At 46.0% G+C, this 27,515-nt stretch overlaps 1 protein-coding gene across 3 annotated transcripts in view; it reads right to left on the reverse strand.

Annotated features, from left to right (window-relative positions):
- Positions 1–5,436: 5,436 nt before the first annotated feature.
- The window catches only part of tmem62 (transmembrane protein 62), an 80,659-nt gene continuing 58,580 nt past the window's right edge, over positions 5,437–27,515 (reverse strand). For all 3 annotated transcript variants that reach the window (XM_067991116.1, XM_067991118.1, XM_067991117.1), the window contains 5 exons: positions 23,133–23,246; positions 21,866–21,950; positions 20,645–20,749; positions 15,839–15,957; positions 5,437–6,088 (listed from right to left, as the gene is read on the reverse strand). In XM_067991116.1, the coding sequence (XP_067847217.1) occupies positions 5,762–6,088; positions 15,839–15,957; positions 20,645–20,749; positions 21,866–21,950; positions 23,133–23,246 (750 nt within the window). In that variant the 3' untranslated portion in view covers positions 5,437–5,761. The remainder of the gene's footprint in view (positions 6,089–15,838; positions 15,958–20,644; positions 20,750–21,865; positions 21,951–23,132; positions 23,247–27,515) is intronic.

The raw sequence follows: 27,515 nt of genomic DNA on the forward strand, positions 1-27,515 counted from the left end.
CCTCAACTCTTTTAAAAAGTACCTGGACCTGCACCTAAAGTGCTGTAAGCTGCAGGGCTACAGACCGGGTGCTGGAAGGTGGGATTAGAATGGGCACCTGGTTGTTCTTCGAGCCGGCGCGGACACAATGGGCCGAATGGCCCCCCTTCTGTGCTGTATCTTTTCTATGGTTCTAAATCGTTCCTCTGGTTTCCCTGTGCTGAGTGACATTAAATCTCTCATTTGGGTCCCCTGCACTGTCTCAAGTTAAATATATCCTCCGGTATCCCCTTTGCACTGTCTGAATTTAAATCTCTCCTTTGTTTCCCACCGCACTGTCCGAAGTTAAAACTCTCCTCTGGTTTCTCCCCCACCCCCTGCTCTGTTTGATGTTTAGTATCTTCTCTGGTTTCCCCCCTGCATTATCTGAAGTTAACCTCTCCTCTGGCTTCCCCTCCATTATCTGAAGTTAACCTCTCCTCTGGCTTCCCCTCCATTGTCCGAAGTTAAATCTCTCCCCCGGTTATCCCTGCAATAGTTGAAGTTAAATCTCTCCTTTGATTTTCTCCCCAGTGTGTGAAGTTAAAACTCTTCTCTGGTTCACCCTGTGCTGACTGTTGATAATTCTTTCCTTTAGTTTCCCCCCTGCATGGTTCGTAGTTAAATCTCTCCTCTGCTTTCCCTGCACTGTCGGAACTTAAATCTTGCCTCTGGCATCCGCTCTGCCCTTTCTGAATTTAAATATCTCCTGTGGTTCTGTCTATGCACTCTCTGATGTTAAATCCCTCCGGTGCCCCCTGTGCTGTCTAAAGTTAAATCTTTCCTCTGGTTTCCTCGCTCCTGTGTGACACTAAATCTCTCCTCTGGTTTCCCCCCTGCTCTGTCTCAATTTAAATCTCTCCTCTGGTTCCCACTGCACTGTCTGAAGTTAAATCACTCCTCTGGTTTCCTTCCTGCTTTGTCTGAAGTAAATCTTTCCTCTTGATTCCTCTGCTCTATCTGACATTAAATCTCTCCTGTATTCTCTGCAATAGCTGAAGTTAAATATTTTCTCTGGTTCCCCCTGCACTGTCTGGAATTAAATCTCTCCTCTGGTCCCCCACCCCACCACTCGATCTGAAGATAAACCTGTCCTCTGGTTACCCCCTACTCTGTCTGAAGTTAAATCTCTCCTCGTTTCCCCCTGTGCAGTGTATAATTAAATCTCTCCTCTGATTTGCCCCCTGCACCATCTGAAGCTAATTCTCTCCTCTGGTTCCTTTGCACCATCCGAAGTTAAATCTCTCCCCTGTTTTCCCTCCTTCTGTCTGAAGTTAAGCCTCCCCTGTGCACTGCCTCGAGTTAAACCTCCCCTCTGGCTTCCCCCGTGCACTGGCTCAAGTTAAACCTCCCCTCTGGTTTCCCCCGTGCACTGCCTCGAGTTAAACCTCCCCTCTGGTTTCCCCCGTGCACTGCCTCGAGTTAAACCTCCCCTCTGGTTTCCCCCGTGCACTGCCTCGAGTTAAACCTCCCCTCTGGTTTCCCCCGTGCACTGCCTCGAGTTAAACCTCCCCTCTGGTTTCCCCCGTGCACTGCCTCGAGTTAAACCTCCCCTCTGGTTTCCCCCGTGCACTGGCTCGAGTTAAACCTCCCCTCTGGTTTCCCCCGTGCACTGCCTCGAGTTAAACCTCCCCTCTGGTTTCCCCCGTGCACTGCCTCGAGTTAAACCTCCCCTCTGGTTTCCCCCGTGCACTGTCAGGAGCAGGTTCAGGTTTTGACGTGGTATTCTATTCCTTAAATTGGTTCATCCTCCCCCCTCTTTCCACTTTTCATGACTGTTCTTTTATAAATTACTGATATAAGCCTGAGCCACAACACCCTTTAGCTGTGGTAGCTATGCCAACAGATGACCTTGTGTGTTAAATGAACATTTCACACTGAATTAATTGTACATTCTTGGAAAGTACCTAGTGTCTGTACACTTGAAAACAAGATCTTTGAAGGCTGCCTTTTCACATGACTCACTCGTAGCTCTTAAAAATATGGGATTTTTTTAAAAAATTGGATTTTAAAGCCTCGCGTTGGGTGATGCATTGCCCTGTAAACTTGATCTAGCAAGTTTGACCCTAATATTTTGCTCACAGCAGGTGCCTTATCCTCCCCATTCCGTGTTGGAGAAAGCCTGGGGAGAGGTACTTAGATAACATCCATTTGATGTAAATACTAGTGACTCTCCCGAGGAGTTGCTCAGTCATAATTCGATCAGAGGAAACAATGAGGCTTTTAGCTGTAATTAAAAAAAGAAAATGCTGGAAATACTCATGTCAAGAGGGAGAGACGGAGGGTTAATGTTCCAGGTCCACCATCTCTTGTCTTGTTTTTATTTTGGATTTTCAGCATCTTTGCTTTTTTGTCCTTTAGCTGCATTTGTTCTAAAGGGCTGAGGGTTACATCACTCCCTCGGGAGCAAGCAAGAATAACAGGCAGCCTTGGAACGTGTGTGTTTTGTTTTGAGAAGTAGCCATCTCTGGAACAAATAAGAATAGTGGGTGTTGCTGAGATCTCAATGGACTCAGAGCTTAACGGAGCAGTGTCACAATTGTGAGAACTTTAAGGATTTTAATTTACTATAGATGTATACAATACATAGGAACAGGAGGAGGCCATTCATCCCCTCGAGCCTGTTCCGCCATTCAATTAGATAATGGCTGATCTGTATCTTAACTCCATTTACCCGCCTTATTCACCTTAATCTCAGTTTTGAAAATTCCAATTGACCCCCAGCCGAAACAGCTTTTTGGGGGAGAGAGTTCCGGATTTCCACTCCCCTTTGTGTGAAGAAGTGCTTCCTGACATCACCCCTGAACAGCCTGGCTCTAATTTTAAGGTTCTGCCTGTTTGTTCTGGACTCTCCCACCAGAGGAAATAGTTTCTCTCTATCTACCCTATCAAATCCTTTAATCATCTTAAACATCTCAATTAGATCACCCCTTAATCTTCTATAGTCAAGGGAATACAAACCTAGTCTATGAAACCTATTCATTGCAAAGTTAAAAATTACACTACAGAAATCAGAGCTCAATCACTAAGGCCAGTGATTTGTTATCAGTTTATATCACAGTTATGAACCGATACTATCACTGCCCGCAGGTCTTGTTGTGGAACACTGCAGTTCTGGGGCAACAAAGCATGATACACGCATTCAGTGTACTAATTTACTGGATGTCTCACCACAACACATCACTTGTTGTAAAAACCGCACACCACAGTATGACATGTCAGCATTAACAATCAATGCTCTCACTAGCACCTGGTCATTATCTTCCCCCTCCCCTCATTGCTTGCGATTCATCCTCCTCCCCCCAGACAGTGTGTTTCTGAAATCTTGTGGGGGGTGTGGGGAGGAGGGACGTGGTTTATTAGTTGGAGACTGGGGCAGATCACTCACCCTGACCCACACAAACTCGGAGTAAGGGGAGACCCAGCTATGGTTCTCAACAGCTGCCCTGTTGGCTGGGGGAAGATGTGCTGGACCAGGAGGCATCAAGGGGAGACGGGTGCAGAGAATGAGGATAGCAGCTTGGCAATGGGAGGGGGGGGGGGGGGGGGGGGGGAGAAGAAATGGCAACATTTGGTCAAGATAAAACGTCATGGTTTTTAACTACAGCAAAATCTAAAAAGGAAAAAAAAAGTTAAAACTCTACATCCCAAACTAATAATTTATATAATCTCACAGTAGCACATTTACATACTGTCCTCAGCAATCCACAGGGAGAAAGGCCCTTTTACACATTCTACTGTGCAAAAGGATCTCGTTTTGGTTTCCTATCCAGCATTCCAAGAAAGTTCCAGAATGATTGCATCAGTTGCCTGTCCAGATAGTGATACAAGAGAACGATGCCTGTCTATATTTATATTGTTAATGGAGATGGATTCTTAATTTACTATAGATTTTTAGGATCCCATTTGTACAGAGAATTTTTGATAACATTTGGTGTCGCTATCTGTTCTACAATCCTCCGAAAACTCTGCGCTCCTCTTGTCTATCCTTGATTTTTATCGCTCCACCATTGGCGGCCGTGCCTTCAGCTGCCTAGGTCCTAAGCTCTGGAATTCCCTCCCTAAACCTCTCAGTCTCTCTCTCCTCCTTTAAACCTACCTCTTTGCCCAAGCTTTTGGTCCTATCCTGATATCTCCTTCTGTAGCTCGGTGTCAAATTTTGTTTGATAATCGCTCCTGAAAGCGCCTTGGGATGATTTACTGCGTTAAAGGCGCTATATAAATGTAAGTTGTTCCTAAAAGCCCAGCAGTGAAGTAGATGAGACATTAATGTTTTATACCAGGTGCGACAACATGCAAACAGCATTCATTTTGGCATTTTTTTCCCCAATATGGGTTCCTGTACGACAAGTAACATCCTCTCATACTAAAACGTCAACAGGAATTTCTTCCTTGCGAGAAGGCCCAGGTGATTCAACTTTTGTGTTCAAAATACATTAGAACTCTGCAGTAGTGGTCCCAGACTGTAGGAGGTTTGATTCGTTGCTTCGCTGGATAGTAATTTGGCAAATTCTTTAAAGGATTCTTTACCTTTTATGATTATAGTATTCACCTGAGATAAACTCACCAAATTAAAAATAAAAACAGAAAATGCTGGAAACACTCAGCAGGTCAGGCAGCAGCTGTGGAGAAAAAAGAACTTGTATTTATACAGCACCTTTCAAGACCTCAGGACGTCCCAAGGTGCTTTACAGCCTGTGAAGTACTTTTGAAGTGCAGTCACTGTCATAATGTGGGAAACACAGCAGCCAATTTGCACGCAGCAAGGTGCCACAAACAGCAATGTGATAAATGACCAGATAATCTGTTTCAGTGATGTTGCTTGAGGGATAAATATTGGCCAGGACACCAGGGAGAACTCCCCTGCTCTTCTTCAAAATAGTGCCATGGGACTTTTTATGTCCGTCTGAGAGGGAAGACGGGGCCTCAGTTTAACATCTCATCCACCTCCGACAGTGCAGCACTCGCTCAGTACAGAGAGTAACAGAGTTAACCATTCAGGTTGGTGACCTTTCACAGATGCTGCCTGACCTGCTGAATGTTTTCCTGCATTTTATTTTTTTTAATATCAGATTTCCAGCATCCACAGTACTTTGCTTTTATCTCACAAAATTAAATCTGTTCTTAAATTAAATTAATCAGAAGTAAGAATTACAGTGTGACACTTAAATATTCTTTGAAACATTTTCACATTGTGTTCAACACCCCTTGCTCTTCAAAGGACCCCTTGTGCTTTCAGAAAGAAATTGTTCTTGAAAACCAATGCAGGGATCAAGGGCAACAGCAGCTGCTTTACTAGAACCATTCGAGTCCTGTAGTGAAGGAATATTTGTGGAAAGGGAGCAATGTATTTTCCATCCCTAGAGAGCGCCCCTCCTCCACACACCACCACCACCACCACCAAACACCCACCCCCCCCCACCTTAGGTTCTGACCAGCAGGGACACTGTAAACCAAAAAGATGGGTGGGACAATGAGGTAAAATGTAAGATGCTTCTGCCAAGCTTCCTCTTAAGAATCATCTCCATGTTCATTTAAGTAGATTTGCAGTTTGTTTTCCTCGTTGCATTATGTTGGAGGTTTTTTTTTGGAGGAAGGAAATGAAACGAATAATTTGACTGCAATTATCTTCAGTCAGCCATGTGAATTCAGAGTTCCCAATAGGTTTGTTTGAGAAATGTAGCTGGGAATCACGATGTTCGATCACTGTGTGTTTGGCTCTTGGGCCGTCCTCAAAAGGGCATCAGGAGTAACGGCAGTTCTTCATTTCGGTTTTAAAGGTTCTGATGGCTGAGTTGTTGAGAGTCCAGGCCTTGTATACAAGGCCGACGGCCAGGACCACCGACCAGGTCCTCACTGGAGACAGGAAGAAGGCAGCTGTCCCGTAGGTTATCAGCAGGAAGTAGCAGGCGTAGACTTGCCACAAGAGGAGCGCAGCCAAGAACAGGTGCATGGGGACAGTGCGGATCCACCCCACGTACTTGACGTGCGTCCGAAAGCAGGCCCCTCGACAGCGCAGGAGCAGGCACCAGCACAGGTAGCATATCAGCGGGATGTTAAAAAATGTCAGCTGGATGAAGAAAAGGGGGAAAAAAATGAAAATATAGTAGTGGAAAGGGACATTGCCTGTTGAGATTAAAGCGGTGGTGTTCTGCCCAGTGAGATTACTCCTGTCAGAGGCACCAAGGTTGTTCTCCACGACTCTGACCATAGTGCTTCTTCACAAGAGAAGATACCCAGCGGCTCTTGCTGGAAAGATGGTGGTGGGCCACCTTCTTCATACAACTGAGTGTCTTGCTCGGCCACTTCAGAGGACAGTTAAAAGTCAACCACGATGGTGTGGGACTGGAGTCACATATAGGCCAGACCAGGTAAGGACAACAGGTTTCCTTCCCTAAAGGACATCAGTGAACCAGTTGGGTTTTTACAACAATCTAACAGCAGCTTTTTATTTCCAGATATTTTACACTGAATTCAAATTCTCGTGAGATTTGAACTCACATTCTCTGGATTACTAGTCCAGTAACAGAACCACTACACTACCATACCCGCTGACGAATGGAAATGCTGCTCTATAACAATCGGGGTGGTGCGCAATGTAATTCAAATTTTAGAGTCTATTGCTAGTTCAAAGTTGATTAACACAAATTACTAGATAATTGGGAGGTTTCTTGCATTTGTCTTAATCATAGAATCTTACAGCACAGAAAGAGGCCATTCAGCTTTGCTACCCAATTAGTCCCACTCCCCCGCTCTTTCACCGTAGCCCTGCAAATTTTTCTTTTCAAGTATATATCCTTTTGAAAGTTATTATTGAATCTACTTCCACCGCCCTTTCAGGCGGTGCATTCCAGATCATCACAACTCGCTGCATAAGAAAAATTCTCCTCATTTCCCCTCTGGTTCTTTTGCCAATGATCTTAATTCTATGTCCTCCAGTTATCAACCCTCCTGCCACTGGAAACAGTTTTTTCTCATCTATCAAAACAGAGGGGGCCCCCCCCCCGCGAGCGTGTAAAGCGGGGCGAGGGCCCCCACCCCCCCCCGCGAGCGTGTAAAGCGGGGCGAGGGGGCCGCCCCTCCCCCCCGCGAGCGTGTAAAGCGGGGCGAGGGGGCCGCCCCTCCCCCCCGCGAGCGTGTAAAGCGGGGCGAGGGGGCCGCCCCTCCCCCCCGCGAGCGTGTAAAGCGGGGCGAGGGGGCCGCCCCTCCCCCCCGCGAGCGTGTAAAGCGGGGCGAGGGGGCCGCCCCTCCCCCCCGCGAGCGTGTAAAGCGGGGCGAGGGGGCCGCCCCTCCCCCCCGCGAGCGTGTAAAGCGGGGCGAGGGGGCCGCCCCTCCCCCCCGCGAGCGTGTAAAGCGGGGCGAGGGGGCCGCCCCTCCCCCCCGCGAGCGTGTAAAGCGGGGCGAGGGGGCCGCCCCCCCACCGCGAGCGTGTAAAGCGGGGCGAGGGGGGCGCCCCCCCCCCCCGAGCGTGTAAAGCGGGGCGCCCCCCCCGAGCGTGTAAAGCGGGGCGAGGGGGGCGCCCCCCCCGAGCGTGTAAAGCGGGGCGAGGGGGGCGCCCCCCCCGAGCGTGTAAAGCGGGGCGAGGGGGGCGCCCCCCCCCGAGCGTGTAAAGCGGGGCGCCCCCCCGAGCGTGTAAAGCGGGGCGAGGGGGGCGCCCCCCCCGAGCGTGTAAAGCGGGGCGAGGGGGCCCCCCCCCCCGAGCGTGTAAAGCGGGGCGAGGGGGCCCCCCCCCCGAGCGTGTAAAGCGGGGCGAGGGGGCCCCCCCCCGCGAGCGTGTAAAGCGGGGCGAGGGGGACCTGTGTATAAAGCAGGAGAGCGGACCCTGAAAAATGTAAAATTGTGTCACACCCCTGCCACTCCAGCTCGTGTTAAGTTATAGATAAGTATTTAGTTCATTGGTTAGTGTTTTTAGTAATGGTTAGTGTTATTAGTGTTTGTGTTTTTGTGTTTTAGTGTCAGCTAAACAGTTAAATAGCCTTAAAGCTAAACAAACAGTTTTAAATATCTGTTAGCTAACATGGCAGGACAGCTGGGGCCTGTCACATGCACATCCTGTACCATGTGGGAACTCCAGAACACTGTGTCCTGAAAAACCACATGTGCAGGGAGTGCCGCCAACTGCTCGAGCTCAGAGTTTCTGAGCTTGAGGGGCAGCTGGTGTCACTACAGTGCATACAGGAAGCTGAGAGTTTCGGAAAAAGCAGGTTTCAGGAGGTGAATTCAGGATGGGTGACCACCAAACAGACTAGAAGGAACAGGCAGGCAATGCAGGAGTCCCTTCGGAGTATGGCACTCACTGACACTTCCAGGGAGTGCAGTCAAAAGCAAATCCATGGCACCATGCGAAACTCGAGTGCACAGCAGGGAGGGGGGGGCACAAGAAACCGTAGCAATACAGTTGTTATCGGGGATGCGATAGTCAGGGCGATAGACAGACAGTTCTACAACTGCCAACGTGAGTCCGCATCACGAGTTGCCTATCTGGTACCAGGGTAAAGGACATCACTGACCAGGTGCAGGATATTCTGCGAGGGGAACAGCCAGAAGTCGTGGTACATGTGGGAACCAATGACATCGGAAGGGAAAGAGTCGAGGTCCTGCAGTCAGAATTTCAGGAGCTAGGGAGGAAGCTAAAAAGCAGAACCTCAAAAAGGTAGTAATCTCTGGATTACTCCCAGTGCCACGGGGAGGTTAACTAGTGCTGTGCAGGAGAGTTTAAACGAATTTGACAGGGGAGTGAGCACCAGGATGAAACATTAGAGAGGAGAAACAAGGTGCACAGAGGACTGGGAGGGACAAATAGAACTAGAATAAAGAATAGTTCAGAAATGGGGAGGGATCAGACAGGGGGGGCAAATGCGAGTCAGTCTAAGATGAGTTTGGAGTGCATGTGTGTAAATGTACGTAGCGTGGTAAATAATGTTGGTGAGCTGCAGGCTCAAGTCGCCACATGGGACTATGATATAGTGACGATAACAGAGACCTGGTTTAAAGAAAGGGAGGATTGGGTACTTAATATTCCTGGTTACAAGGTATTCAGGAAAGATAGGGGGTGGCAGTATTGATCAAAGAATCTATTATAGCACTGGATTGTTGAGGGGTCAAAGACAGAATCTATTTGGTTAGAATTAAGGAATAATAGAAATAAAAACAGAAAATGCTGGAGAAGCTCAGCAAGTCAGGCAGCATCTGTGGAGAAAGAAACAGAGTTAAAGGTTCAGGTCGAAGACCTTTCATCAGAACTGGATGATGTTAAAGTTTTTGAGTAAGCACAGAGCCAGGGAAAGAAGGGGGGACGGTGGGGGGGGGGGGGGGGAGGGGAGGTAGGAAAGAACAAAAGGGAAGGTCTGCGATAGGGTAGAGGGCATGAGTGATTAAATGACAAAAGGGATGATGATGAAAGGCAATGAAGGCGGTAATGGGATAGATTATGAAACAAAAGACCGATCAGGAGTAGCTGTAAATGGCAGCAGCAGAACCTTTACCAGCACCTGCTGACCGAAAAAATGGGAGCAGTGATTATGATCTGAAATTATTGAAATCAGTGTTGAGTGGGGAAGGAAAGTAGAGGTGCTGTTCCTCGAGCTTACGTTGAGCTTCATTGGAACAGTGTAAGAGGCCGAGGACAGAGAAGTGAGAGTGGGAGTGGGGGAATTAAAATGGCAGAGTCACGCTTCCAGAGCGGAGGTGTTCAGCAAAGCGGTCACCCAATCTCTGTTTGATCTCCCCAATGTAGAGGAGACCTCATTGTGAGCAGTGAATACAGTATAAATTGAAAGAAGTACAAGTAAATCGCTGTTTCACCTGGAAGGAGTGTTTGGGACCCTGGACAGTGGGAAGGGAGGAGGTGAAGGGCTCACCACCACCTTCTCAAGGGCAATTAGGGATGGGCAATAAATGCCGGCCTCGCCAGCGACGCCCACATCCCATGAACGAATAAAAAAGTGTTGCATCTCCTGCACTCGCATGAGAAGGTGCCGTGGGGAGGAGAGCGGGTGTTGGGGGTGATGGAAGAGCGGACCAGGGTGTTGCGGAGGGAGTGGTCCCTTCGGAATGCTGAAAGGGGAGGGGAGGGGAAGATGTGTTTGGTGGTGGGATCGCGCTGGAGGTGGCGGAAATGGCGGAGGATGATCCGTTGAATGCGGAGGCTGGTGAGGAGGAAGGTGACCCTATCATGGTTCTGGGAGGGAGGGGAAGGGGTGAGGGCAGGTGCGGGAAATAGGACGGACACGGTCGAGGGCCCCATCAACTAGATTGGAGGGGAATCCTCAGTTGAGGAAAAAGGAAGACATATCGGAAGCACTGGTGTGGAAGGTGGCAACTTCAGAACAGATGTGACGGAGACGGAGAAACTGGGAGAAGGGAATAGAGTCCTTACAGGAAGCAGGGTGGGAGGAAGTGTAATCTAGGTAACTGTGGGAGTCAGTGGGCTTGTAATAGATATTGGTAGACAGCCTATTCCTAGAAATGGAGATAGAGAAATTGAGGAAGGGAAGGGAAGAGTCGGTGATGGACCATGTAAAGGCGAGGGAAGGGTGGAAATAGAAGCAAAGTTGTTGAAATTTTCCAGTTTGGGGCGAGAGCAGGAAACGGCAGCGATACTGTAATCAATGTACCGGAAAAAGAGGTGAGGGAGGGGACCTGAGTAGGACTGGAACAAGGAATAGTCCACGTATCCCACAAAAAGGCAGGCATAGCTAGGACCCATACGGGTTCCCGTAGCAACACCTTTTATTTAGAGGAGGTGTGCGGAGTCAAAGGAGAACTTGTTCAACATAAGAACAAGTTCAGCCAGGCGGAGAGTAGTGATAATGGGGACTTCAATTAGCCCAATATAGACTGGGTCAGTAACAGTGTAAAGGGCAAAGAGGGGCAGGAATTCCTGAAATGTGTTCAAGAGAACTTTCTTGATCAGTATGTTTCCAGCCCAATGAGGAAGGAAGCAGTGCCGGATCTAATTCTAGGGAATGAAGTGGGGCAAGTAGAGCATGTTTCAGTGGGGGAGCATTTGGGGAACAGTGATCACACTATCATCAGGTTTTGAATAGTTATAGAAAAGGACAAGGAACAATCAAATGTGAAAATACTTAACTGGAGGAGGGCAAATTTCAGTGAGTTAAAAAGGGAACTTGCCCTGGTGGATTGGAATCAAAAATTGGTAGGCAAAACAGTAATTGAACAATGAGAGGCCTTCAAGAAGGAGATGGTTCGGGTACAGAGCAGACACATTCCCACGAGGGAGAAAGGAAGGGCATCCAAAGCTAGAGCTCCCTGGATGACTGAAGATATAGAGATTAAAATTAAACAGAAAAAGGAGGCTTATGACAAATGTAAAAATTGTTACATAGTAGAGAACCAAGCTAAATAGAAAAAGTACAGAGGAGATCTAAAAAAGGAAATAAGAGGGGCAAAGAGAGAGTATGAGGATAGATTAGTGGCTAACATAAAAGGGAACCCAAAAGTCTTTTATAAACATATAAATAGTAAAAGAGCAGACAAAGGAAGGATGGGGCCGATTAGGGACAAAGAAGGAGATTTTCTTATGGAGGAGAGGGCATGGTTGAGGTACTAAATGAATACTTCCCATTGGTCTTCACTAGAGAAGAGGATGCTGCCAATGTAGCAGCAAAGGAGGAGGTAGTAGCGATATTGGATAAAAATAGATAAAGAGGAGGTACTTAAAAGATTGGCAGTACTCAAAGTAGAAAAGTCACCCGGTCCAGATGGGATGCATCCTCGGTTACTGAGGGAAGTAAGGGTGGAAATTGCGGAGGCTCTGGCCACAATTTTCCAATCCTCCTTAGATATGGGGATGGTGCCAAAGAACTGGAGGATTGCAAATGTTACAACCCTGTTCAAAAAAGGGGAGAGGGATAAACCCAGCAATTACAGGCCAGTCAGCCTAACATCGGTGGTGGGGAAATTTTTGAGACACAATAATCTGGGACAAAATTAATTAGCACTTGGAAAAGTATGGGCTAATAAATGAAAGTCAGCACGGATTTGTTAAAGGAAAATCATGTTTGACTAACTTGATTGAGTTCTTTGATGAAGTAACGGATGTTATAAATTGGATAGCCAGGTGGGGAATGATAGATCTCTATCCTAGTCTTCAGTTGCTTCCAAGCCTTTATTCACAGCGATCCATATTACCAGCTCCACTCTCTAGCTAAGCTCTCATATAAATGGATACCAGAGAGTCCCCAATTGATACGCATCACCTGGAACATGGAATCAAGGGAAAAGTACGGACTTGGTTCGGAAGTTGGCTGAGTGAAAGGCGACAGAGAGTAGGGATAATGGGTAGGTACTCACATTGGCAGGATATGACTAGTGGAGTCCCGCAGGGATCTGTCTTGGGGCCTCAATTATTCACAATATTTATTAACGACTTAGATGAAGGCATAGAAAGTCTCATATCTAAGTTTGCCGATGACACAAAGATTGTGGCATTGTAAGCAGTGTAGATGAAAACATAAAATTACAAAGTGATATTGATAGATTAGGTGAATGGGCAAAACTGTGGCAAATGGAATTCAATGTAGACAAATGTGAGGTCATCCACTTTGGATCAAAAAAGGATAGAACAGGGTACTTTCTAAATGGTAAAAAGTTAAAAACAGTGGATGTCCAAAGGGACTTAGGTGTTCAGGTACATAGATCATTGAAGTGTCATGAACAGGTGCAGAAAATAATCAATAAGGCTAATGGAATGCTGGCCTTTATATCTAGAGGACTAGAGTACAAGGGGACAGAAGTTATGCTGCAGATATACAAAACCCTGGTTAGACCGCACCTGGAGTATTGTGAGCAGTTCTGGGCACCGCACCTTCGGAAGGACATATTGGCTTTGGAGGGAGTGCAGCGCAGGATTACTAGAATGATATCCGGACTTCAAGGGTTCAGTTACGAGGAGAGATTACACAAATTGGGGTTGTATTCTCTGGAGTTTCGAAGGTTAAGGGGTGATCTGATCGAAGTTTACAACATATTAAAGGGGAACAGATAGGGTGGATAGAGAGAAACTATTTCCGCTGGTTGGGGATTCTAGGAGTAGGGGGCACAGTCTAAAAATTAGAGCCAGACCTTTCAGGAGTGAGATTAGAAAACATTTCTACACACAAAGGGTGGTGGAAGTTTGGAACTTTCTTCCGCAAATGGCAATTGATGCTAGCTCAATTGCTAAATTTAAATCTGAGATAGATAGCTTTTTGGCAATCAATGGTATTAAGGGAAATGGGCCAAAGGCAGGTATATGGAGTTAGATCACAGATCAGCCATGATCTTATCAAATGGCGGAGCAGGCACGAGGGGCTGAATGGCCTACTCCTGTTCCTAACACTAATTGATATTGAATCATAGAAAGGTTACAGCCACTTGGCCCATCGAGTCCGCACCGGCTTTATGCAAGAGCAATCCAGCTAGTCCCGCTACCCTGCCCTTTCCCCATAGCCCTGCAAATTTTTGTCTTTCAAGTACTTATCCAGTTCCCTTTTGAAGGCCATGATTGAATCTGCCTCCACCACCCCCTCGGGCAGTGCATTCCAGATCTTAACCATACAATTAACAATGGAGGGGGTTGATGTGTATATGGACTTTCAAAAGGCATTTGATAAAGTGTCACATGATGGGCTTTAATTTTGCTAACAAGTCTATGAGATTAAAGGGACAATGGCAGCGTGCATACAAAATTGGCTAAAGGACAGCTAGCAGAGAGTAGTGGTGAACGATTGTTTTTCAGACTGGAGGGGAGTATCCAGTGATGTTCCCCAGGGGTCAGTATTAGGACCACTGCTCTTTTTGATATATATTAATGCCCTGGACTTGGGTATAGAGGGTATAATTTCAAAGTTTGCAAATGATACGAAACTTGGAAATGTAGTAAAGAATGTGGAGGATAGTAACAGACTTCAGGAGGACAGAGACAGACTGGTGAAATGGGCAAACATATGACAGATGAAATTTAATGCAGAGAAATGTGAAGTGATACATTTTGGAAGAATGAGGGAAGGCAATATAAATTAAATGGTACAATTTTAAAGGGAGCACAGGAACAGAGACACCTGGGGGTGAATGTACACAAATCTTTGAAGGTGACAGGACAAGTTGAGAAGGCTGTTTTAAAAAAAAACATATGGGATCCTGGGCTTCATTAATAGAGGCATAGAGTACAAAAGCAATGAAGTTATGCTAAACCTTTATAAAACACTGGTTAGGCCTCAGCTGGAGTATGGTGTTCAATTCTGGGCACCACACTTCAAGAAAGATGTCAGGGCCTTAGAGAGGGTGCAGAAGAGATTTACTAGAATGGTACCAGGGATGAGGGACTCCAGTTATAAGGAGAGACTGGAGAAGCTGGGGTTGTTCTCCTTAGAACAGAGAACGTTAAGGGGAGATTTGATAGAGGTGTTCAAAATCATAAATGGTTTTAATAGATTAAATAAAGAGAAACCATTGTGGCAGAAGGGTCGGTAACCAGAGGACACAGATTTAAGGTGATCAGCAAAAGAGCCAGAGGTAACATGAGGAAACATTTTTTTTTACGGATCGAGTTGTAATGATCTGGAACGCACTGCCTGAAAGGGCGGTGGAAACAGATTCAACAGAAACCTTCAAAAGGGAATTGGATAAATACTTGAAGGGAAAAAATTTACAGAGCTGTGGGGAAAGATCGGGAGAATGGGACTAAAAATAGAAAATGCTGGAAAAATTAGACAGCTTAAAGAGCTGGCACAGGCATGATGGGCCGAATAGCTTTAAATTGTGCTGTACCATACTATGATACTCTGAAAACCCATCATAATTTTGAACACCTCTATAACCTTCTCTGCTCTAAGGAGAACAATCCCAGCTTCTCTAGTCTCTACACATAATTAACGCTGCCAATTTCATTACATTGGTTAATTCAAATTAACGGATAATCCAAAAAAGATTTGTGCAAAAGCCTACTTTGAATTATTAGCAGTAGACTACCGGGTTTTCTAACTGTCTGTTTTGCTTATGATTTGTACTTTCCCTAGCTCTACAGTTTCAATTGACTGCTGTTTTACTTTGAGCCAATCATCAAAGCGTGACAGCTGAAGTGTGCCAATTATCTGAAATGTGCGCTCCACACACACTATTAATGTTGGATCAATACTACACAACATGTAACCGGGAATGTTAATGTTGGATCAATACTACACAACATGTAACCGGGAATGTTAATGTTGGATCAATACTACACAACATGTAACCGGGAATGTTAATGTTGGATCAATACTACACAACATGTAACCGGGAATGTTAATGTTGGATCAATACTACACAACATGTAACTGGGAATGTTAATGTTGGATCAATACTACACAACATGTAACCGGGAATGTTAATGTTGGATCAATACTACACAACATGTAACCGGGAATGTTAATGTTGGATCAATACTACACAACATGTAACTGGGAATGTTAATGTTGGATCAATACTACACAACATGTAACCGGGAATGTTAATGTTGGATCAATACTACACAACATGTAACTGGGAATGTTAATGTTGGATCAATACTACACAACATGTAACTGGGAATGTTAATGTTGGATCAATACTACACAACATGTAACCGGGAATGTTAATGTTGGATCAATACTACACAACATGTAACTGGGAATGTTAATGTTGGATCAATACTACACAACATGTAACCGGGAATGTTAATGTTGGATCAATAATACACAACATGTAACTGGGAATGTTAATCTCGACGTTGGCTTCATCTACATTTAACAATCGGTGCAGTGTTTGAGGGGATATTGTGATCCGTTGCCCGTCCATTTACCTGAAGGATTCCAATGAAGAAAGTTAGGCTTCCCTCCAAGAAGTGGCCATCCACTACGATACCAAAGACAAAGCAGGCTCCAAACCGGCCGTCTATCACCTCACCGATGAACCAGGGCCCTGCAAGATTGGAAAAGTGAATGCCAAGGAATTTACATCCAACCTCTGCTTGATGTTGACACTGGGTTCAAAAATGATGGGTCGGGTGTAAGTATTCCCTTCTACACCAGTGCCTCACCTTTGTGAACAAAACTTCCATGAGGAATATAAATATCCGAGGGCATTTACCAGTGACTAATCCTATGATTTGTTCCATTTTTATACAAAGTACAGGTTGGGTCACAACGACAGCTTCATTAAACACAATGCACAGCGCCAGCCATGAAAATGCATTTTTAGGAATGAATCACATTTCCTTAATGGTTGAGACGGTATGATTTAAGTGGCAAGCTGTGAAGGACGAAAGGATGCAATCAAATTTATCAAAAGGTTTCTGTATATTGAAACTTTTTGCAATCCACATCTGGTCTTCCACAGACCTGAACTGGATGATTATAAATTTCTTTGTTTTGTAATCTTCTCTTTCTTCTTCCCTCCCCTCACTCGGAAGTGTTTTATATCTTCTAAATTATATCTAATGTGATAAATGATAATAAATGGATTGTTAAGTAGTGTTTAAGAGTAATCACAAAAATGTGTTCTGTGTTAGACTGGCATGGTCAGACCAAGAGCTTTGAAGATGCACTGTGTGGCGTCAACAACAACTTGCATTTATATAACGCCTTTAATATAGTAAAACATCTCAAGGCACTTCACAAGAACGTAATCGGACAAAAAGGAGACATTAGGACAAGTGACCAAAAGCTTGAACAAAGAGGTAGGTTTTAAGGAGTGTCTTAACATAAGAAATAGGAGCGGGAGTAGGCCATCCGGCCCCTCGAGCCTGCTCCGCCAATCAACAAGATCATAGCTGATCTTCTACCTCAACACCATTCTCCTGCACCATCCCCATATCCCTTGATGCCTTTAATATCTAGAAATCTATCAATCTCTGTTTTGAATGTACTCAATGACTGAGCCTCCACAGCCCTCTGGGGTAGAGAATTCCAAAGATTCACCACCCTCTGAGCGAAGAAATTTCTCCTCATCTCAATCCTAAATGGCCTACCCCTTAATCTGAGACTCTGACCCCTGGTTCTAGACTCCCCAGCCAGGGGAAACATCCTCCCTGCATCTACCCTGTCGAGCCTTGTAAGAATTTTGTATCTTTCAATGAGATCACCTCTCATTCTTCTAAACTCCAGAGAATACAGGCCTAGTCTACTCAATCTCTCCTCATACGACAATCCCGCCATCCCAGGAATCAGTCTGGTGAACCTCCATTGCACTCCCTCAATGGCAACTACATCCTCTCTTAGGTAAGAAGACCAAAATTGTACACAATACTCCAGGTGTGGTCTCACCAAGGCCCTATATAATTGCAGTAAGACATCTTTACTCCTGTACTCAAATCCTCTTGTAATAAAGGCCAACATACTATTTGCCTTCCTAATTGCTTGCTGCACCTGCATGTTAGCTTTTAGTGACTCATGTGCAAGGACACCCAGGTCCCTTTGAATATCAACATTTCCCAATCTCTCACCATTTAAAAAAACTCTGCATTTCTGTTTTCCCTACCAAAGTGGATAACTTCACATTTTTCCACATTATATTCCATCTGCCATGTTCTTGCCCATTCACTTAGCCTGTCTATATTCCCATGAAGCCTCTTTGCATCCTCCTCACAACTCACATTCCCATCCAGTTTTGTGTCATCAGCAAACTTGGAAATATTACATTTGGTTCCCTCATCCAAATCATTGATTTAGATTGTGAATAGCTGGGGCCCAAGCACTGATCCCTGCGGTACCCCATTAGTCACAGTCTGCCAACCTGAAAAAGACCCGTTTATTCCTACTCTCTGTTTTCTGTCTGTAAACCAATTCTCAATCCATGCCAGTATATTACCCCCAATTCCATGTGCTCTAACTTTGTTCACCAACCTCCTGGGATCTTATCGAAAGCCTTCTGAAAATCCAAATACAACACATCCACTGGTTCCCCCTTATCTATTCTACTAGTTACATCCTCAAAGAACTCCAATAGGTTTGTCAAACATGATTTCCCTTTCATAAATCCATGTTGATTCTGCCAAATCCTATTATTATTTTCTAAGTGTCCTGTTATCACATCCTTTATAATAGATTCTAGCATTTTCCCTATTACTGATGTCTGTAGTTCCCTGTTTTCTCTCCCTCCTTTCTTAAAGAATGGGGTTACATTTGCCACCCTCCAATCTACAGGAACTGTTCCAGAATCTATAGAATTTTGGAAGATGACAACCAATGCATCCACTATCTCTATAGCCACCTCTTTCAAAACCCCATAGATCATCAGGTCCTTGGGATCTATCGACTTTCAGTCCCATTAATTTCTCTGATACTATTTTTTTACTAATACTAATTTCCTTCAGTTCCTCATATACTTGCCATCGAGGGAGTGCAACGAAGGTTCACCAGACTGATTCCTGGGATGGCGGGATTGTCGTATGAGGAGAGATTGAGTAGACTAGGCCTGTATTCTCCAGAGTTTAGAAGAATGAGAGGTGATCTCATTGAAAGATACAAAATTCTTACAGGGCTCGACAGGGTAGTTGCAGGGAGGATGTTTCCCCTGGCTGGGGAGTCTAGAACCAGGGGTCACAGTCTCAGAATAAGGGGCTGGCCATTTAGGATTGAGATGAGGAGAAATTTCTTCACTCAGAGGGTGGTGAATCTTTGGAATTCCCTACCCCAGAGGACTGTGGAGGCTCAGTCATTGAGTACATTCAAAACAGAGATCGACAGATTTCTAGTATTTCTGGGAGATTTTTTATATCTTCTTCAGTGAAGATAGACACAAAGTATTTGTTTAATTTCTCTGCCATTTCCTTATGCCCCATTATAAATTCTCCCGTCTCTGAATGTAAGAGACCCACATTTGCCTTCTACGGTCTTTTCCTTTTTACATACCTAGAGAAGCTTTTACAGTCTGTTTTTATGTTTCTCGCTAGTTCACTCTCATATTCTATTTTCCCTTTCTTTGTCAATTTCTTGGTCCTCCTTTGCTGAATTCTAAAATACTCCCAATCCTCAGGCTTACTGCTTTTTCTGGTAACTTTATTTGCCTCTTTCTTTGATTTAATACTATCTTTAATTTCTCTTGTTAGCCACAGTTGGGCCACTTTCCCTATTGGGTTTTTGTGCCTTAAAGGAATATATATTTGTTGCAAATTATGTATTAATTCTTTAAATGCTAGCCATTGCCTGTCTACCATCATTCCTTTTAATGTAGCTCCCCAATCAAACACAGCCAACTTGCCCCTCATACCTTTGTAGTTTCCTTTGTTTAGATTTAAGACCCTAGTTTCAGAATGAACTACATCACTTTCAAACTTAATGAAAAGTTCTATCATATTATGGTCACTCTTCCCTAAGGGCTCCTTTACAACAAGATTATTAATTAACCCTTTCTCATCACACAATACTAGATAATAGCCTAGTCCTTAGTTGGTTCCTCAACATTCGGATCTAGAAAACCATCTCGTATAAATTCCAGGAATTCGTCCTCCACAGTATTAGTGCTAATTTGGTTTGCCCAATCTATATGTAGATTAAAGTCCCCCATGATTACAGTGTTACCCTTGTTACATGCACTTCTAAATTCCTTCCTAATACCATGCCCTACATTGCCACTACTGTTTAGTGGCCTATAAACAACTCCCGCCAATGTTTTCTGGGAGAGAGGTGGAGAAATGGAAAGGTTTAGGTAGAGAATTCCAGAGATTAGGGCTTAGGCAGCTGAAGGCATGGCCGTCAATGGTGGAGCGACTAAAATTGGGGATGCGCCAGAGGCCAGAATTGGAGGTGCGCAGCTATCTCGGAGGGTTATAGGGCTGGAGGAGGTTACAGAAAGAGGGAGGCATGGAGTGGAGGCCAAGAACTAGACAACAGGGAGGGAATAAATGGAGGGTGGGTCATTCCAGGCTACTTCATCCATCTCCCACACTAGAATGGCAGTGCCACTTGTTTTCTGTTACCCACACTCTGTCTGGGGATGCACGTAGTGTTGCCAACCCTCCAGGATTATCCTGGAGTCTCCAGGAATTAAAGGTTAATCTCCGAGACACTGCTGCGAGCAAACAGGGAGAAAAATCATAGGAGCATTAAAAAAAAAGTGATTTATTTTTCCATTTTCTTTAATCACTTTTGTTGATTAGTTCTAAAAATATTGAGATGGGACGGGGGGAGAAACAGGCTGTTTGACTGATGGCGAAGAATCATCCAATCGGGAAACGAAGGGTGTTCTCTTTCCATTTGGCCATGGGAAGGCAGGGCACCAGGAGGATGGACGTGTCAGGCGACCAATTGTGGGAGCCTTGGGGCAGGGCTGTTGGAGGTGGGAGGTCATGTGACAAATCTTCCAGGAATACATCCAACTGCAGTTGAGAACCCGAGGTGCACGGTGTGGGAAGAGATGAGAGGACAACAAAATATCTCACGCAACCAAAAGTGAGGACGGTCAAGGAGAAATAATGCTCCAAAGGCTTTTAAAATGAAACGTATTGGAGGCAATGTCGCCATGACAACACTGAACCATTTGTTTAAAAAGAAACCCAACAAGACTTGTTAAAATACACAATACACCAGTCGACAGATTGTATATAAATCGAGAGGGGCTCGCAATGTTATTTGGGATAACTGATACATACTGAGAGTTAAATACTCACCCACCGCAGTGTAGCAAGTGAACAGCAGCACAGGATAGTAGAATACACTTGTCTTACTGAACATATGAAACGAAAAAATTGTCAAAGTGAAGAAACCAGGGCTCTCTGGAGGGGAAAAGAGATTGAAACTATTTTACAAGAAATTAATACAATTTTAAGTTTTAAAAGAGAGCTCAGAGTTATCCAGCACAGAAGGAGGCCATTCAGCCCATCGTGCCTGTGCTCTTTGAAAGAGCTATCCAATTAGTCGCACTCCCTCACTCTTTCTCCATTGCCCTGCAAATTTTTGCTTTTCAAGTATATATCCAATTCCCTTTTGAAAGTTACTATTGAATCTGCTTCCACCCCCCGTTTAGGCAGTGCATTCCAGATCAGAACAACTCGCTGTGTAAAAAGATTCTCTCATCTCCCCTCTGGTTCTGTCGTTTTCTCATTTTTTCTGGATTTTTTTGAACTCTCACTCTCCTCTCTCCTTCCATCCAATATTCTAGCCTCATTTCCAGGAACCACTGGCTGAAGTACTGTCCCACAAACAACATTACCCCTCCCAATTGGCTTTTCTTCAGGTGCGAGCTTTAACAGTAAGTATTGGTGGGATATTCCATCACAGGAGTGGGGGAAGAGGAATCGTAGGACGGACATGTACCTGCGTTGGACGGACATGTACCTGCGTTGGACGGACATGTACCTGCGTTGGACGGACATGTACCTGCGTTGGACGGACATGTACCTGCGTTGGACGGACATGTACCTGCGTTGGACGGACATGTACCTGCGTTGGACGGACATGTACCTGCGTTGGACGGACATGTACCTGCGTTGGACGGACATGTACCTGCGTTGGACGGACATGTACCTGCGTTGGACGGACATGTACCTGCGTTGGACGGACATGTACCTGCGTTGGACGGACATGTACCTGCGTTGGACGGACATGTACCTGCGTTGGACGGACATGTACCTGCGTTGGACGGACATGTACTTGAACATTGCTGTGGAGAAGTGCTTCATTTCTAAATGGGAACAAACACTACAAGGAAAAGTCCAGCCCTGTCCAAGATGTGTCTCTGTGGTTCCTGCTAGCTTAGTGAGTGTGCGCAGCGAGCTTTACACACCGGGGGAGGGCAGGGTCATTTTAACTATGAACAGTTGCTGAGAGCCACTGAACAAAATAAACATTTTCAACGGCATCTATTATCGAACCCATAAATATAAACTTGCCTTTAAGCTGTGGTTTCCTTTGGTATCGGAAGGCAATGATTAGCATGATATTAGCCAGCAAAACCATAACAAATACAACTCTGGCCTGGAAAATAAAAAGGCACATCATCATTTCAAAATCTCCAGTTCACAGACTGCCCTGCTTCAACACTGACCATAAATCTCCACATGCTTATCTTCCTTTAGATTGGTCCTCCTAGACCCATTCAGAATGGTGCCATGTTTCGGGTGAGCATTGATATGTTTCCAATCTCTATGGAGAGCAGTGCTGAGTGAGATAATACAATATTAATGGGGGAGAGTTATCAGGTAATATAATATGGCGGCATGGGCGGGGAGGGGGAGGGGAGGTGTGGCGGCATGGGCGGGGAGGGGGAGGGGAGGTGTGGCGGCGTGGGCGGGGAGGGGGAGGGGAGGTGTGGCGGCATGGGCGGGGAGGGGGAGGGGAGGTGTGGCGGCATGGGCGGGGAGGGGGAGGGGAGGTGTGGCGGCGTGGGCGGGGAGGGGGAGGGGAGGTGTGGCGGCATGGGCGGGGAGGGGGAGGGGAGGTGTGGCGGCATGGGCGGGGAGGGGGAGGGGAGGTGTGGCGGCATGGGCGGGGAGGGGGAGGGGAGGTGTGGCGGCATGGGCGGGGAGGGGGAGGGGAGGTGTGGCGGCGTGGGCGGGGAGGGGGAGGGGAGGTGTGGCGGCGTGGGCGGGGAGGGGGGGTTGGAGGGTGAGGAATGTATCCTTGTGGAAGGACAGGGTCAGTGCATCTGTGAACTGGGGTTGTGGGAGAGCAACCGTTGAGGTAACTTTTGGATAAGTGACGGGCTGATGAAAATCCAAATGTGAAGTAGTTATTTTGTTGGTTTAAAAAAAAAAAATCAATAATTGGGAAATATGAAAATGCTTAAAATTTAACAGAATGCATCATTGTTAAAAATTCAAAATTTTCCATGGGAGCTCACCTCCAGCAACCCCCCAGAAATGCACCGTGAAGGTGTAGAGGTACCTACAGCTCTTGACAGTTCAACAGGAGCCCACAGGTCAAATCTGGCCTGCAAGCTCCTTTCACGCAGCCCACGTGTCGCTTTTATTACAACTATAAAATCTCATTCCTGCGAACATTCTTGTGAATCTTGGCTGTACCCTCTCCATTTCTCTAATATCATTGCTGTAATGAAGTGCCCAGAACTGCACACAACACTCCAACTATGACCTAACCAATGTCCTGTATAAATGCAAGGCCCTCTGCAGTGCTTCTGAAGTCTGCAGATACACCTACCATGATGTAGTGGTGAGCCAGGAGGATGAATGAGGACACAATGTCAAAATGGAGCACTCTGTTCTCTTCCACTGCAAACTCGTGACCTTCGATCGTAGTTCTTCCAGCTGTGTCCTGAAAACGGGAAAAGAGGAGATGTGATGTGTGTGTGGAACAGTGAGTGTGAGCGATACACCTGGCAATGGTTCAGGGAGATTTATATTAAAGGGAGGCAACTCTGAAATGTCAAGGGTTCCAGCAAGGGTGCTGGCAAACAGATCCAAGCCCTGCTTGAGCAGATACCTGACTGGGCAGGAGAAGTCAGGAGCAAGGCTAAATGGCTCCTGCAGGCATCGCTTATAACATGGCCCGGTGTCTTGGGTCTGATCACAGGCAGGCTGACCTCTCAGACCACCTGTACAGGCCAATCATTCATCATTGGCACTGCTGTCCTGCGTGTTACCCTCCCCCGACATGGCCAGGTCAGCAAGGTTGCACATTGCTGACTCTGCACGTGCTCAGTCAATGTGGAAAACGGGGTAACGAGAAGGGACATGATTACAGATTGGCTTGTAACGGAAATACTTCAGTGATGCAAAAGGGCCACATCTGTTGGTTAGATTTTGGACAATCCCGAGTTAGCAACAGACAAAGACATGAGGCGAGTCAGGCTCACAACTGTAGCATCATTCCTTCAAAAACCCGCAGTAACCCAATGTTGCAGTAGATCAGTGAATGTTTTAATATATATTTGCTTTTGACCATTTTCTCATCCTACCCTTTACCTTTTAGGGGGACTGTCCATGGACATCAGGCACTTTGTCACTGCCATTCTTCATGTGTGAGCCAAGACATTGTGGGCGGGCAATTCCACCGCAGGAGGAATCACAGTCAAGCCCAATTCACTCATTCGATGTCCACACATGCACTTTTGAGCATCGCGATTAAGAACAGAAATTCTGGCTAATTTACCCGTCCTAAATGCCCCAATAAACCACTGTGGCTGAGATCAACTAACAATACAGACTGGGAATCAAGCCCATGACCTTCTGTTCTCTGCAGCTGTTACACGTTGCCTTAGTCATGGTGTATATTGATAATGCTGCATATATGACCCTGGAGTGATTTCAGTACAGCATTCTAACCACCGGGCTCAGTGCCTTCTAATTTCTCTCTGATAACCCATTATTCTCTCCAACCATCACAACTGCTTAATTTCTCAAAAGATCTGCTGCAATTTGCAGTTAATCAACAGTAAATTCAATGGTCAGTGTATACTGTAGAACTGTCATAATGTTCCAGCATTCCACGTGTAAGGGAAGCTCTGTCACCATGGCTTTGGGACTGCTAAATAAAAGAAAGGATTTACATTTATTAGCGCCTTTTCACAACCTCAGGACAGCCCAAAGCCCTTTACAGCCAATTAAGTACTTTTGAAGTGTAGCCAAAAGAATATAAGAAATAGGAGCAGGAGTAGGAGTAGGCCATACGGCCCCTCGAGCCTGCTCCACCATTCAATAAGACCGTGGCTGATCTTCGACCTCAACTCCACTTTCCTGCCTGATCCCCGTATCCCTTGATTCCCCTAAAGTCCAAAAATCTATCCATCTCAGCCTTGAATATACTCAACGACTCAGCATCCTCAGCCCTCGAGTGGAGAATTCCAAAGATTCACAACCCTCTGGGTGAAGAAATTCCTCCTCATCTCAGTCTTAATTGGCCGACCCCTTTTCCTGCAATTATGCCCCCTAGTTCTGGACTCTCCAGCCAGGGAAACAACCTCTCAGCAAATTACTGTTGTAATTTTGGAAACGCGGCAGCCAATTTGCACACAGCAAGCTCCCACAAACAGCAAGGTGATAATCTGTTTTTAGCGATGTTGGTTGAGGGATAAATAAATATTGGCCAGGACACTGGGCTCTTCTTCGAAATAGTGCCACGGGATCTTTTACATCCCAGAGGCAGATATGCCTTCAATTTAATGTCTCATCCGAAAGACGGCACCTCCGACAGTGCAGCACTCCTTCAGTATTATACTGGGAGTGTCGGCCTAGATTTTGTGTTAAAGTCTCTGGAGTGGGACTTGAACCCACGACCTTCTGACTCAGAGGCGAGAGTGCTACCACTGAGCCAAGGCTGACTACTTAGTCATAATAAGATTAATAGTGTTATGCTTCTGCTAAAATAGAGGACAAAGGAATCACAGATTGTATTCATGAACTTATAACACCAACAGTAATTTCTAGGCTAAAACGTTGGCACTCAGACTATCTTTAACCAGCACCCTGAAGCATAAAAGCAGGAGTAACTGCAAGACATCAGCAAGTGTACACTTTTCTGCTTTTTGTAACACTGAGGATCATGGGGCACATCAGCAGAATATACTTCAAGATTCACACATACACCCTGCGCAGGCAGAGAATTCACAATTTTTCTGAAACAGTTTAATTCTGACTAAAAAAGTTGATGTTCAGTTTTATTTCATGCTGTGCAATGCTTTGCAAATCCAGCAGGTGGGGCCAAGCCATTGGCAAGAGAAATTAAGGTGATTTAAACAATAAACACAGTGGAAGATTTAAAAAACTATCAACTATAGGGACTGGCTGACCAGAATGCAATAAAAATCTCCTGTCCAGCCGAGTCCCTGCATGTCTGTAACCCACCCCACATCATGTCTATTACTCAGTATTGATACAAGATCTTGCTTTTCTTTATATCTATTGATGAATGACGCCCATTGACCAGTCATTATGAGTGAACTATACAGCTGAGGAGGCCTTCAGCAATGAAGAATAAGGTCAGTGTGACAATGTTGTACATGGCATAGTAGGTAGCATTCTCACCTCTGAGTCAGAAGGTCTCAGGTTTAAATCTCACTCCAGAGACTTGAGCAAAAAACGCCCCAGGGAGGGCCGCACTGTCGGAGGTGCCGTTAAACGCCCCAGGGAGGGCCGCACTGTCGGAGGTGCCGTTAAACGCCCCAGGGAGGGCCGCACTGTCGGAGGTGCCGTTAAACGCCCCAGGGAGGGCCGCACTGTCGGAGGTGCCGTTAAACGCCCCAGGGAGGGCTGCACTGTCGGAGGTGCCGTTAAACGCCCCAGGGAGGGCCGCACTGTCGGAGGTGCCGTTAAACGCCCCAGGGAGGGCCGCACTGTCGGAGGTGCCGTTAAACGCCCCAGGGAGGGCCGCACTGTCGGAGGTGCCGTTAAACGCCCCAGGGAGGGCCGCACTGTCGGAGGTGCCGTTAAACGCCCCAGGGAGGGCCGCACTGTCGGAGGTGCCGTTAAACGCCCCAGGGAGGGCCGCACTGTCGGAGGTGCCGTTAAACGCCCCAGGGAGGGCCGCACTGTCGGAGGTGCCGTTAAACGCCCCAGGGAGGGCCGCACTGTCGGAGGTGCCGTTAAACGCCCCAGGGAAGGCCGCACTGTCGGAGGTGCCGTTAAACAGAGACCCCGTTTGCCCTCTCAGGTGGATTTAAGAGAACCCGTGGCACTATATCAAAGTGCAGAAGAGTTCTTTCTCCATGGTGTCCTGGGCCAATATTTATCCCTCAACCAACATCACTAAAAACAGATTATCTGGTCATAATCGCATTGCTGTTTGTGGGATCTTGCTGTGTGCAAATTGACTGCCATGTTTCCTACATTTCCCCAACAGTGACCATATTTCAAAAGTACTTCATTGATTGTAAAGCGCTTTGGAATGTCCTGAGGTCATAAAAGTTGCTGTATAATGCAAGTTCTTTCCTTTCTTAGTAGCAGTATGGATCAGTTCCATACTGAGGGAGTGCTGTACTATACGAGGTGACGCTGAATCCAAGGCCCCATCTGTCTGTTTTAAGTGATTCGGATGGATGTTAAGGGTCCCCTGACACTGTCCTGAGAAGAGAAGGGAGTTCTCCTGGTGTCTAGGCCACCATTTTTCCCTCAATTAAACACCACCAAAAACAGGTTAACTGGCCATCAATCGGATCTTGCTGTGCTCAGAATGGCAGCTACATTACAACTGCACTTCAAAATAATTTGCCGAATGTGGAGTACTTTGGAGCATTCCTGAGATGTGATTAGGAACACATTAAGCCGTATATTCAAACATCAACATTAGCGCATAAGGATGATACGTTGGCAGAGTCAGTTAGTGCTCTAATGTAGCACAACATGATATCCACCCAAGGGTCCTCAGGGAGATGGGACACGTGCTGTGCGAGCCCCTTGCCAGTATTTTTAATAGCTCGCTGCACTCTGGGACGGTTCCCGTAGACAGGAAGGAGGCTAATGTCGTCCCCATTGTTAAAAAAGGAGAGACGACAGGCCCAGGGAACTATAGGCCCATCAGGTTGACATTAGTAATAGGTAAGATGCTTAAGGGAATCATTACGGATGAGATATAGGATTTTTTTTTTAC

Source organism: Heptranchias perlo, chromosome 10 (assembly GCF_035084215.1).
Source record: "Heptranchias perlo isolate sHepPer1 chromosome 10, sHepPer1.hap1, whole genome shotgun sequence".
In the NCBI taxonomy this organism is placed as follows: Eukaryota; Metazoa; Chordata; class Chondrichthyes; order Hexanchiformes; family Hexanchidae; genus Heptranchias; species Heptranchias perlo.